A 13,699-nucleotide genomic window follows, 5' to 3' on the forward strand; every position below is an offset into this window, starting at 1 on the left:
CTAAAAGATAATAGTATATTATCACTATATTCGAAATAATTATAAGCTCAAACAATATATGTGTACCCAACATTTTTTCTCATTTCAATATAAATAAATTTGAATAAATTACATAAATCTCATAATTTTAATATGAAATTACAATCTATTCCTAATAAGTTTCGAATCACATTAATTGCTTAAAAAATAAAAAATCGGATACAATAATTGAAGCTCGGCATACTAATATGTAGCTAGGATATACTAACCCAGAACTAATTTTCACTTAGACACTCAACTAAACTTTGTTCATTTTAGAAATCTCATGTCATGTTCCGCTGTGTCACCTTTTGCTGATATGACATAGTAAGGGCTCGTTTGGCCATAAATTTTCCAAATAATATTTGGGAAAAATTTGGCAAATAATGTTTGTCCATACAATTTGTCATTATTTGGCAAATATTTTTGGCAAATATCCCAAATTTCCAAATACTAGTTTTTTCTAGTATTTGGGCCAAATATCATTATTTGGGATATTTTAAAAATTAAAATTTTACCCCAATCTTTTATCTTTTATAAAAACACCCTCTCTAGTATTTGCTTGCGTTGTATTACATCATTTTTACGTGAATACCAAAATAGTGATGAAATATTTAGTGAATATTAAGTAATGATATGATTGTTGATGAAAATTATTAAAAATTGGCTTTAGGTAACAAAGTCATGTACTTTATCTACTTCACGATGTATGGAATAATTCTTGTTGCACTCACTCCAAATTACCACATTGCTTCAGTGTCATGGACACTATTTGTTATTGTTGTAACTAACATTCAATTGATTTGTAATACAAACTTTTAGTTAGTTTTGATAGTTTTTAAAACTTGTGTGTATAAATCATATTTTTCTAAAAATGTGAAATATATTTCTCAAATTTTATGGCCAAACACATGGTGAAATTTCACCCAAATTTTCACTCAAATAATATTTGCTAAGAATATTTGAAAATCTATGGTCAAACGCTAGCTAAGTGTGATACACTCCTCCTAAAGAGCTTATATTTAACTATTTTTATTTAATTTTTCTTCTTCTTCTCTATTTTAGTCACCATTTTTCAAAACTTAAACTCCTCCCATGGAAAAATAGATCTAACATTGCTACAATACCAAAAAATTTCAAGCTTAAACAACTTTTCTTATTTTGTTGCTATTCTTTCTCCTTGAAATGTTTTGAAAAAGAAAATGATATATATTTTCTTTAAAAAATCTAGAAAATTCTTTTAGGGAACTCTTCGTTTAAATTTGAAGAATTTGATTTTATTTGAAGTTATAAGTAAGAGGAATCAATTTTTGCAAAGAAATTATGTTTTTATATATAATTCCTTTCAAATAATTAAATTACTATAAAAATATATCAAAGAAAATTAAAACAATTTGGGGTAGGGGGTTGTGGAATGTGGAGAAGATAATCTGGTGGCAGAGAGGTTGAGGATCAGGGTGGAGGTGGTGGAGAAGACAACATAGGGATTGTAAGTGGTTAATTATTTTTAAACTTATTTGAATTAAAATTGACACATGTCATTAACTTATTGGCCTTTTAAAAAAAAACTCAAAAAAAATTCATTATTTAAAAATATTCCAATATATATATGTCAAGTGTCTTTGTTTAATTCATCATTTTGACACGTCATCGACGAATGTGTTACACACACCTTACATATTTGGCTGATTATAAAAATGTGTCAAAATGACACACCAAAACATGACATGAGGTGTCTAAAATGGACAAAGTTAGCGCCAACTTTAGGAGGCTGGCGATGAGTTAGGTCATATATTAAATACTATCTAGGATAATATGTAGCTCGGATACATTAAAAACCAATTCAAATACATCAATATACAACTCGAATATATTCAAAAAATTAAAAAAAAATGTATGTATTTCTGTAATTTGACCAATAAATTTTTCATCAATCAAAATTCAAAGACCACTTAATATAATTTTTTTTGATGTTTTTAGAGTCAAGAATAATAATATAGTGATTTTAAAATGCCTATTTTATTATTATTTTTTTTGGTTAAAATTTTTTATCTTTAGTTAGTTAAATAACCAAACTGTTTCTTGTCATGAAATTTAGTCTCTAAACATGATGTTTGGACATAATTATCTTATCCCATACATGAGGCTAACATAGAGGGAATTAGTTACTCTAAAGACAAGGTCAATTCCTATTTCAAATCAAAAACATTCTTAAAATTATATATGCATCTTAATCTATCGCCATTTGTAAATTACCAACAAACACTTTGATTAAATAACACTAACTGACATTTAATTTCCAACCAGAGGAACCCGCAAACCATGCTTTAGCTATCGTTGAATTCATATGTACGAAAAGGCAAAGAAAAAAACTCATTTCAAAGTTTAACTTCTAAAAAAAAAAGAAAAAAAAAAAGAAAAGAGAAAAAAAATACATATGGCTCAACTTGATAAGTTTTCACACTCATCCAGAAGTACTCCCAAGTCTAATTCAACAACTTTTGAACAACTTCTACCAGGTTAATTCTCTAAAGAGCATAAACAAAATTTTAATTTTTTGTTATTTCTATATTTAGTGGCTTAATTTAGCACTAATTTTGTATTAGGAAATGAAAGGAGTTGGTCAACAAGTTCATCCCCAACAGCTTATTATGATCATGAAGAATATACACCAACTCATGGCAAAAAATCAGTTATCTCCAAAGTGAAAGAAAAGGCCAAAAAACTCAAACACAGTTTAAGTGGTAGGAAAAAAATGCAAGAAAATGATGTTCATGATGACACACCTTCATGGGGTGTTGCGTTGGATGACGATGATGAAGAAGATGTAGATCCTGAATATCTTGGTGCTCCAAGTAATATATTCTTAAACATTACTCGATTATTATTTCAACGAAAACATCCTGATTATGAAGTTCATCGAATATATTTTAACATATGTTACTATATATTACATCTATAGCTTTTGTGTTTTTGTTTAGTGTATGAATCAGAATTGGCACCTGAGCCGTTAAAGGAGGCAGCACGACAACATCCACGAGCAGATCCAGTGTTATCTGAGAAACATGTTACTCCTAGAAGCATCAAACGTAATCAGGCTTTTGAACACGATAATAATAATAATAATACGGAGAAATTACCTGATAGTCCAAGTAAAACCATAACAGAAACGGTTACAGAGAGATTGGCACCAGCTTATGCTGCAGTATCTGATGCAACACAAGCGTTTGCTTCTAAGATCTCAAATCTCACTCTATCGAACGCTGATAACCACGAATCGGATATCCAAAAAACACCAAAAAATGTTCACTTTGGTAATGTGAATAGACAAAATGTAGACCAAAATGCTACCGCTCTTACAAGTCCAGTGAAAAAATGGGACAAAGGTGTTTCAGTGAAAGAGTACTTTGCAGAAAAATTTGAGCCCGGTGAAGGCGAAAGATCACTTTCACAGATCATAACTGAGGCTATGAGCCCTAGGCATTCATCTTCCAGTGATATAGGTAACGTTAAATGTATCTCTTCAAAGAAATTAAAGTCTTATTTCGCGCATTTAAACTCTGTTTTTTTTTTTTTTGCGTTTGCTAATAGGGATAATGGAGAAAATGAAGGGGGCTGTAACTTCTTTTATTCAGCCTGAATTTTCCCCTAAATCATCAACAACAAAAAGCATCAAATCAGCATCAACTTCCAATATTCCAGTTTCTACAAGTGACATAATGTCTCCTAAGAGTGTAATCGTCGCTTCGAATAATAATTTGCCTCAGGATAATCCCATTACTATGCCTCATAAGAGTCATTTATCTACTACTAATGACTCTGCATCAATATCACAAATTCCTGAGTTCCACAGTGCAAGATCATCACCACTCATTCCTATCACCTCCAGTACTCAACAAGGTAATTAATCATTCTAATTAAAAATGATTAGTTTACTAATTACTTATTAATGTGCAGGGAAATATTATTTAGTTAATTTCTAATGGAGGAACTTTCTTTTAATTTATTGCAGTTATTGAGGAACAAAACCATGAGAGGATTCTTCAACCAAACTGAAATTATAATTAACACTGGTTACAGACATCTCTAAAATAAAATAAAGAACCTGATTCTTAAGTTTAGTTTTGTGTATTAGTCAGCAAAATAAATAAAGAAAATGTTGTATTTTTTTTTTTTGTTTAAAACTAAAATAGGAAGTTATGACAGACTTCGAGCATTTTCCTGTTTTATTGAGCCTTCTAAGGCTAGATTTCGGGGTGGCTTGACCCTCTAAAAGTCTTCGATCAAATGGAAGGATGGATATCTATCTTTAGCGACTTTTGTTTGATCAGTAATAGTAAAAGTACCTCGAGTTTTGGTAGATCTTATGAGAAACGTCGTTGCTATGTATGAGTAACAAGATGTTTTCTTAGTAGTATTGTATTTTTGAAGATTTTGTAAGAAAACTCTATACGTACATTTGTATCCTTGTAAATGTATGTTAATATGTTGCATATCAATATAATAATAATAATAATGCATTTGTCCACGATTCTTAGCTGAGAACTTCAACACTCAATTGACAAAAATTGGCTATGGTTTCAATTGTTTTCACTTCTCGTCCAGCCAAACAAATTTATCACAATTCGAATCGTAAATAGGGAAATAGTTCAATCAACATAAACTTTTTTTTATTGGTTTCTCATCCATTGTAAAAGGGATCTGATTAATCCGAATTTGCACATGAAAGTTCCACTTTAGGAGGTAAAACCTCCCTATCAAAGTGACTCTATTCGGGGCTTTAATATGAAATTTCTAGTTAATAATGAATGATTATTTATCATTTCACCATAATTTTGATCTCCGTTAATTTGTAGCCACAGAAAAACAGTCCTAGTTATATGCTAATTGACTTGTCTCTAGTCATTGTGTGTTTTTTCTCATAAAACAAACTGCAAATCCAACCATGTGTCAATGATCGATACGATATTTATATGACAGATGTGTTCAGGGTTCAACGGAACACCAAATTCTTTTTAATAAAAATTATATTATTTACACATTTAAAATTATTTTTATGTATAAATAAAAAAATGTTTAACCGCATTCGACTTCTTCTGTATCTTCAATCTTTGTATATTGAATTTATTTGTGAAAATTTTGATTTCGCCATCGTAGACAAACCAGAATTTGAATCAAGAGTCACGACAGTAATAGCCACGTAAAGTGATGGGAACTTGTGAATATAATGTTTGTTGGAACAAAATATTATCTGTTACATGTAACTGTTTTGTTGTTTTCTTAAATCATCATTTAATTATTAATACATAAAAATTATAACCGTGAAAAGTAAAATAGAATCTCCACAACTGACCCCATATTTTCCGCACCATAAAAACACATTTCTCTTTTCTTCTTTCATAAAACAAATTTAGCATTTCATCAACTTAGTTATATTTTTTGTGACAACATAACTAAGATTAAGATTCCTTAAGGGATCATAATTATTAGTTTGTGACAATGGAAAGAAGCAAGAAAGATGGGAAAGGGAAAATGCGTTGTACAAGGTTGCAAAAGAAAGCACCTTGTTCTCTACAACTAGATGACAAAATGAATGTTGATGGTTATAAAGTACCTTTCAATTTCATGGAAGAAGCTTCTTCTAATTGTGCAATTCCTTTGTTATCTCCACTTATATTTTCTACTATAACATCTCAAGATGAAAATGTTAAGTGTGTTGACAATGTTAATGGACCAGACAAAAACATTATTCAAGGAAATGGTCCTTTGGAGAATAGTGGTAATTGGCAACATCCTGCTTTAGGGACATACTCACAACCTTCGACCATTTTCGCCTTGTTTCAGTCACAATGCACCCTTGCAAATTCAGGGCGTTGAGATTTATCCTTATATAGGTTGCTTCCTACCCTCAAGAAACGTCGTTGTACTCGTGAAGGATACTAAAAAAATACAGGATCCAGAACACACGCGATGTTATTTCTGAAGAGTGAATTAGATTATACTACTTCCTAAACGTATGATGTTAATAAGTTGAACCTTCTCTTATATAATAATAAAATAAGAGGTTAAAGGATCGAGTAGTGTGTGTTTGTTTTACAAAGTAAAACCATATATTGAGTATCTTGTTTGAATATTATTTGAGTTTGGTTTCGATTATTTTAAGGTATACATAGGCCTATATATTGGGTTCCTAACTGTTTGAGTTGATATGTCGTAAAATCTGAGGAACCAACGGGATGACAAATGAGCACTTAGTATAAAATATAAATGAATCAAAGTCGAATAGAAAGCAAGACTCAAGAATGCACTGCCTGGTGGCTACAGCATGGGATATAATACTATTCGATGTTTACGCCAAATCATATCAATTTACCGTACATTATTTAATACTAACATCCACGTAACAATACGCATCAATTAACTATAATGGCAAACAGCATGTATATCAATTAACTAAAGGCTTGACCTGTCTCAAAGCTTCTTTTTTTTTAATGTTTTTAATTTCCAATGGCTAGCACGTACGTAGGTAACAAATTATACAAGGTACCTGTCTAAAGCACGACAAATATGTAACAAGGCAAAACACAAATGCAGGCAGCACAATAAGTTAAATCTCTAAAACAAAATTGTCAAATGACACATCAGGGCTGAATAGCTAACAAGCCAATTGGGAATTTATATTAACACAGCTGATCCAAGGAGCACACAGTCATGGTAATTAGCCAAAAGGGGTTTCATGAGCTCAGTTCAACTAAAATTACATAAACAAGAGAAAAAGAAAGATTCCACTGGTATTAAAAATTAACCAAGATGTTCCAAAAGCGTTACAACACTTTAAATACACCCGGCCAACCAAAAAACTTATCCACGAAAGAAGCAGTAGGCAACTTCGTCTCCTCCAGTTTTTACTTTCACTGAAATACCATCAACAAAATAAGTAAATCAGCTTTTGATTTGATTGACTCCCAATTTCAGCTCCTTAATGTTGCATTACGTTTTCGTTCAACTGCTTCAGAAGTCAAACTCTCCATTTGCCTAGACAAGTAACCAGTGATTTAAACTCAAAGAAACAAAAAAAACAAGATAAGTAAAACAAAGGTTCTAAAAATCCAACCTTATTGAAAAGAATGTCTTTATTATTTATGTGCATTATGCCATCCTTAAGAGTGCATTTCCACCTGCTCTTTGTACGTGTCACCTACAGATGTTTGTATCAAGTCAGCTTTTGTAGCACAAGGCAAGGCACTTCCATGCTTTTCTTTTAGATAAACAACAAGTGGGGTATATGAAATCTTCCCCACTCAATAACATTAACCAGAAAACATCATAACCTTGTCAAACTGAGCCAAAACAAGATGTGCTGTGTTTAGATCCTCCCCTTGGTCCACATCATCCAATTCATCATCGTCATCTTCATTCAAGGGCTCGTCATCATCATCAATATCATCATTCTGAAGTGGAGCAGGAGTAGGTGCTTGCATATCTAAAAGATGCAAAGAAGATGTTCATGCAGCATAAGAATAAAGATAAGTTACAGAAAAATGGAAATTATGCAGCTGAGAATAAATTACCATTTGGTGCTGGTGTGTTGACTATATTATAGTCTTCATTGACCACCCCTTGATAATAGATCTTCAAGTTACAAGAAACAAAGAAGGTTACAAAAATAAAATTCTGAAGATGGAAGATTCCATGTTTCTCAAACAATCTGAGGAGAAGAGGATAAAGAAGTTCTCGTCCTCACTCCAACAAAAGATCTAGAGGGCACAGTTAAATGTTGCAGGATAGGCACAGTAGTAAGAACAGATTGTATTTATTATTCAACATTATGATTACAGACAGGATTCAGAAACATACACTGGGTAAAACTACTCTCAATTAGTTGATCATAGTCCAAACTTAGGGCAGAATCTAGGAATGGATGTTATACTGACCAAAATACCAAGGTTAAGGTATATGTTTCAAAATAGAAGAAACGTGGCAGGTAATTGTTCGGGAAAAAGATGTGAAACTTCAGTTAAAAGTAAAATAAAATCGAGTTAGATTATTTACTTGTGCAATTCTTCGTTCATGTATTAACCAGGTTGACTTTTCATGCAGGTTAAGAGAGAAGAGTTCCACTGATTTGTTGTATTCGAGTATGTCAGAAATATGTTAAAAGATAATAGTAGGAAGACATGGGTGGTTATGAGATGTCGCATCAAATTCTTACCCCCATTTAACAAAAATGCTGCTTCCTGATATAGTGGACTTGGCCTTTGAAGGGAAAAAAAAGGTTTTTTTCCAGGTGAAACTAAACAAAAATTACATCAACCATCATAGATCAGTATGTGCTGTTCTTAAACAAAAACAAAGTTTCTTTGACCTTTTTATGAGTGAAAAAGAACAACATCAGTTTACATCGACATGAGTTCTTAAACAGAGAAAATTTTGGTCTTCAACAAGAAAAGTCAGATAATTTGGATAACACAGACAATCAAATATAAATGAATGTTACACCATCTATTTGTGAGCTTATTTAATGTCATACTAAGTAAGGTTTTCAGGATCTTGCCCAGCTCCAAACCAACTTAAACCATGCCTTCCTACATAGGTAACAGTCTATCCCATCAAAATACATGCCTATGTTACTTCATCAAAAGAAAAAACCAACATATCTGTTTCTCATTCAAATAAGCACTTTGTGGACCAAGTCAATAAAATATTAAGATTCTGAATTACTGGGTCACATCAACCCTGACAAGGAAAGCTTCATCGGATAGTGGTGGTAAGTGGGAACAAAGCATGTCAGACATTCATATGCATAACCATTTCCCTGATGCACATGGGATAATGCTCAAATCGATCATAACCACAGGTAAGCAGTGTAAGGAAGTTGGCTAATCATTATGACAAGCTTATTCTGCTAAGAGATCTATAATCTAAAATTTGATCGTCTTGATCTATTGAAAGGTGGTCTACAAAAAACACCTTTCAAAACTCAAAAGGCAATTGGAATTCATTCTCAGAGTATAAAAGGTAACTCTCAGGGCACATCAAAATTAAAATGCCACAACGGAAGCAAAAGCAGATATATTGCACATTAGCTGCAATAACAGCAACACATGTGCAATCAACAGGGTAATCAAGACTTAAATAAATAGGGCAAAAGACATAATCTTTGTGTAGCATGTGACTATGCCACTCAATGAAGATGTAGAACTTACATTGGGTGTAGAAAGTGCATCATCATAAGAGTCGGGAATTGGGCCGTCAAATTGAGGAATTCTATAAGCAGGAGCCTGGACAGGACCAACCGTGACCAACTCAAGCTGAATATTGCTGCCCTCACCACTCTGTAAAGTACCAACTGTGATCAAACCAATACATCTTGTTCTTGCTACAGGTTATTTTGAAATGCAGAAACATAATTCAAAAGGGTGATCACCAATTGGAGTGCATTTATTCAGACAAGTAGGGCACCATTACGCTAATCCTTTAATTATGTAATTCCATGCCAAGAGCTCTATTCTAATAATGTCGGCAACTCAACTCCATCCTCCTTGTAGGAATAAATTTCCCCAAAATGACTAATGTTATTAACCTCACAGTGAATATGTGGCAACTCAACTCCATCCTACTTTCTCTTCCCACCCCAAGCGAACCCAAAACAAAAGGAGCAGGAGCAAAAGGAGGTGTTTTTGTGTGTGTGGGTAGGTGGGAGGGTGGGGGCAGAGAGGTGTTTTACAATCTATGGATATAAAACATATTTCATTGGAATGGATATGTGGTCATACCAGATTGGATATCAAATTATACGGAGGATGCACAAACCAGGATATAATGTGGTCTCACCTAGCAGTGAGACCAATCGATCTACTTTCACTGCCCCACCCCAAGCTAACCAAAACAAAAAGGATCAGGAACAAAAAGTGGGGGAGAAGAGAGTTGATTTACATCAATGGATATAAAAACAGATTTCATCTAGCAATTTCGAAATGGATGTGCGGCCATACTAGATTGGATATCATATTCAGGGGATGCAAGTAGCACATATCAAGGATAAAATGAGCAAATGACTTCTTTGATAGACTGGGCATGTCCTAAGTAACCCTCCATATGCACCAATACGTAAAATATCAAGGCAAAAGTTATCTCAAAAGACCTACAAGTTTTTGAAATCAATAGCTAAGTAAAGGAATTCAATGAAGCACCCGAGGGTGTAGTCTAGTGGTCAATGAAGTGGTTGAGGTCTCCGGTTCAAAACTTAGCGGAGACAAAAAAAAACACTAGGTAATTCTTCCCATATGTCCGAGCCTTGGTAGACAGAGTTACCTAGGTGAAAGGTATCCATGGAGTTAGTTGAGGTGCGTGGAAACTGGCCCAAACACCTCGGCCAAAAAAAAAAAAACTCAATGAAAGCAAAGGATAGATATAGGTGATAAGTTGTGGCTACACTTCAGCTAGTGACTCTTATATTAGCAGCGGGATTATGAAATTCAGAGAATCTCCTTTTTAAAAATGTATCTCTCTTTCTCTGACAGCGAGACAGTGACAATTCTTTGAATGCATGCTACCTCCCACCAACATAGATATTGGGTTACTCTATCCACCAAGACATGAACACATGGAAAGGATACATACAACTCCCCCCCCCCCCCCCCCACAGGAAAAAAAGAACCCATCTCTTTCCAGCTATAATGATCACAAGTCTTGTTTGCTAAAGATAAAGAATTAATATCACAGATTCATGATATATATTCAAGTATCCCATTCAGTGAATAAGCAGAAGCCCTGCCTTTATGTTGTCATATATTGAATCTGCAGCACCATCTTGCTGAGGTATGTATCCCCCATTATGATATTGAGGTGGAAAATCTTCCCTTTTCCGCTTCCCAGTAGAATTCATAAAGAAGTCCTGCAATTTAGCTGACATCAAGTCCAATACTGAACCAAAAGATAACATGTTTTTGTAGAGGAAATACGTTTAGAGCCAAGAGGAAGGGAAAATTCAGTAGTGTAGGACATTGACATGATATATAAATAAATAATTTCTTGAATACACAAAGATGGTTGAAATTGAGAGTTCAAATCAAACTCAAATATTTCCTTCCCTGGATTTATACACAATACTCAATTGCATCCAAAATGATGATGTAAACTCTATATTATAAAGAAAAGGCATCTACACCCTAAAGTACTTAGAATATGTGTTCATGTGTACAATACACAGCAACTTTCTGATATTAAACTATGTACGAAGCAAAGCAATATCTAATTAGCACCTCCCTCATAAGGATGAATCCCTGCATTTATATTAAACTGGGCTCCAGATTACTAAGTGTTCCTTTGAGCCCTAGAGTCAATAAAATCAGGAAGACAAATAAATTCTGACCAAAGTTTTTCAAGACCGATCTGCAGTTAAACAACCACACATTTCTCAGCATCTAATAATACTTACTCACTACAGTCACAGAAGCCAAGTTTGGCATGGATCCCTTTCTAAACTATCAAGATAAGTAATTGTTCAAGTTCTTACTAAATGTTTAAAAATTGTCAGTTTGGTAGTTTCCTGAGAGAAAAGAAGAATTCTCTTTAAACGTCAGTTTAAGAAGAATTATCTTTAAACGTCAGTTTATGAGTCTCTGGTTGCTCTTGTTTGCGCATCTACTTATTTGGAAGTTAAAATTATGCATGTGTATATATGTTTAATAAAAACAACATGTGACACAATTTACATAAAAGATGATGTGGCCTTTCATTCATTAGCAAATATATAAAAGCATAATATGTCACCTGAGTCATGGGTTGCTGAGAACCTCCACGATCACCTTCTTCTCGGCCTTCAACATAAGCTGCGCAGGAGGAAGGCGACTAATGCTTAATATACATATGTATCAAAATGATTTGCTTCCATGGAATATATTTAAATATTTTGCTCACCAACATTAACATCAAGGGGGGGCCTTTGATTCAACCAAGGGGAGGGCGGATGCTGCACAAGTAAAATCAAACTTTTCAATACTATACTATCTAGCAACCAGAATACTAGCAGCAACCGAAAAATGGGAAAAGCCAGCAAATTATCCTATTAGAAAAACTTAAATGTGCATGTGCCCAACGTAAATCATACACAACATATGCAGATTCCTTTGTAGAGAACACAACCAGGACAACGAAATGCCTACCATAAATGGGCTAGGTCTTCCTGGACCGGCTTTGAGCTCAGTTGCACCACCAGTATCATTCAAAGGAGAGTAATCACTAGGTGTAAAAGGAGTGCCACCTGTAGGAATATTATACATTGAACTATCAGCTGTTCCAGGAAGAGGTGTTTGAGCAGTTCCTGGGAGGGGTGTCTGCACTGTTCCAGGTAATGGTGTCTGTGCTGTTCCAGGCAAGGGAGTCTGCAATGGAGTCTGCAAGTTGGGAGCATACAAATGTCAATTTAAAAAACCTAGCTTTCTCACCAATTAAAAAAATTAAGCAAGCTAAAACCAAAAAAAAAACAAGTTCTCACTGGAGGAAACAGTATATCCGCAGTGGGAGTTTCATACTCCTCATTGCCTTCATAAGGCATGTTAAGGTCATGAACAGGGGTTATTGGACCTCCAGGGGTCGCTTTAGCAGCTGAATTCCTTTCAATCGTACCCAATATTGCCCCAGCGTTCATCATCTTCACCTCCCATAACTAAAATATTCAAAGAAAATCACCAAACTTAAAACCCTTAAATACACCAAACTGGATCCATAACCATTAGAAGAATAAAAACAGGGTAATCAGATCAACCAGCCAAACCCCCATCAGACTAGTAAACCACTAAAATAAATACCGAAACATTCTTAAATCGCGTCATTAAAGCTAAAAATTGAAAATTTGGATGGGAAAATAGAGATTACTGCTTGGAGTTCCTTGAGGATGCTCTCTCCTGGACCACCGTTGTTGATGAACTCATCACGGACCTTGCTGATAACATCCTCGATGACATGGATGTAAACATTGCTGGTAGTAGAACTCGCCATTCCTTCCAAACCTAGGGCTTTATCAAGACAAAATAGATAGTAATTCGAATAGAATAACGATCCTACAAAACTAAACCCTAATCGATTGACAACGCATCGGAGAAAAAGGGCCTAGGGTTTCGAACGCCGGTGAAGGGTTTGAAGTGAACGGAGCGGCGGAGAGAGAGATGAAAGGATAGGGAAGAGCGGAGGTGAAGACGAATAAAAGATTGGAATATAAATAGGTTTGCATCCGATTATATGACTGAATACACGTGGCGGCATCTGCTAGCTCCTAATTTTAGTCCATTTTCGAAAAATATTAAAGTTTTACTTAACAAATTTTGGAGATTTTTTTTTTTATATAAGACAGACAAATGGCAATGGGTGGATCATCTTAAGGCGGCCCAGAACTATTATGTCACCAAAAATATTCGAAAAAATAGGTCAATTTTATTTTTTGTTTCAATATATATATTCTATATTAGTTTGATTAGCTCAAAAATATGCTTCAATTAGTCATATAGATGGAAATATTATTCCTACTAACGATTGCTTCCAAAGCCTGATGGGAGGTTATAGTGAAAAAGTTAATAAAGACTTTATTTTGATTCTAAAAAAAAAAAAACTTTTGTTTTTTTTCAATTTCTTGCATGTTAGATATATTTCGATTATTTTTAATATGGATTTTTTTTTACAT

The 13,699-nt window shown here is 33.9% G+C and overlaps 2 protein-coding genes across 2 annotated transcripts; one reads left to right on the plus strand and one right to left on the minus strand.

The window, feature by feature from the left end:
• Window positions 1–2,249: 2,249 nt before the first annotated feature.
• LOC101249738 (uncharacterized) lies at window positions 2,250–4,546 on the plus strand. Its single transcript, XM_019214342.3, has 5 exons — window positions 2,250–2,537; window positions 2,625–2,873; window positions 3,000–3,521; window positions 3,610–3,918; window positions 4,031–4,546. The coding sequence occupies exons 1-5, from the start codon at window positions 2,456–2,458 to the stop codon at window positions 4,072–4,074; spliced, it is 1,206 nt and encodes a 401-aa protein (XP_019069887.2). The 5' UTR covers window positions 2,250–2,455; the 3' UTR covers window positions 4,075–4,546.
• A 2,120-nt stretch (window positions 4,547–6,666) lies between these two features.
• LOC101244295 (transcription initiation factor IIA large subunit) lies at window positions 6,667–13,357 on the minus strand. The gene is made up of 11 exons (XM_004241164.5): window positions 12,898–13,357; window positions 12,518–12,688; window positions 12,186–12,416; window positions 11,941–11,992; window positions 11,794–11,852; window positions 10,796–10,915; window positions 9,225–9,353; window positions 7,590–7,650; window positions 7,350–7,501; window positions 7,133–7,216; window positions 6,667–7,053 (listed from the first exon to the last, which is right to left on the minus strand). Exons 1-11 carry the CDS (start codon window positions 13,018–13,020, stop codon window positions 7,030–7,032), a joined length of 1,206 nt encoding a protein of 401 aa, XP_004241212.1. The 5' UTR covers window positions 13,021–13,357; the 3' UTR covers window positions 6,667–7,029.
• Window positions 13,358–13,699: the final 342 nt, after the last annotated feature.

The sequence above is a fragment of the Solanum lycopersicum genome, chromosome 6 (assembly GCF_036512215.1).
Source record: "Solanum lycopersicum chromosome 6, SLM_r2.1".
Taxonomy (NCBI): Eukaryota; Viridiplantae; Streptophyta; class Magnoliopsida; order Solanales; family Solanaceae; genus Solanum; species Solanum lycopersicum.

Bases quoted from the DNA above. Each gene is read 5' to 3' on its own strand.
- LOC101249738 (XM_019214342.3), top strand. From the start codon at position 2,456: ATGGCTCAACTTGATAAGTTTTCACACTCATCCAGAAGTACTCCCAAG. The intron at 2,874-2,999 runs GTAATATATTCT...GTTTTTGTTTAG, and splicing joins TGAATATCTTGGTGCTCCAA to TGTATGAATCAGAATTGGCA. The intron at 3,919-4,030 runs GTAATTAATCAT...AATTTATTGCAG, and splicing joins CACCTCCAGTACTCAACAAG to TTATTGAGGAACAAAACCAT.
- LOC101244295 (XM_004241164.5), bottom strand. From the start codon at position 13,020: ATGGCGAGTTCTACTACCAGCAATGTTTACATCCATGTCATCGAGGAT. The intron at 12,689-12,897 runs GTAATCTCTATT...TGAATATTTTAG, and splicing joins TCCTCAAGGAACTCCAAGCA to TTATGGGAGGTGAAGATGAT. The intron at 9,354-10,795 runs GCAGGGCTTCTG...GGTACTTTACAG, and splicing joins CAATATATGACAACATAAAG to AGTGGTGAGGGCAGCAATAT.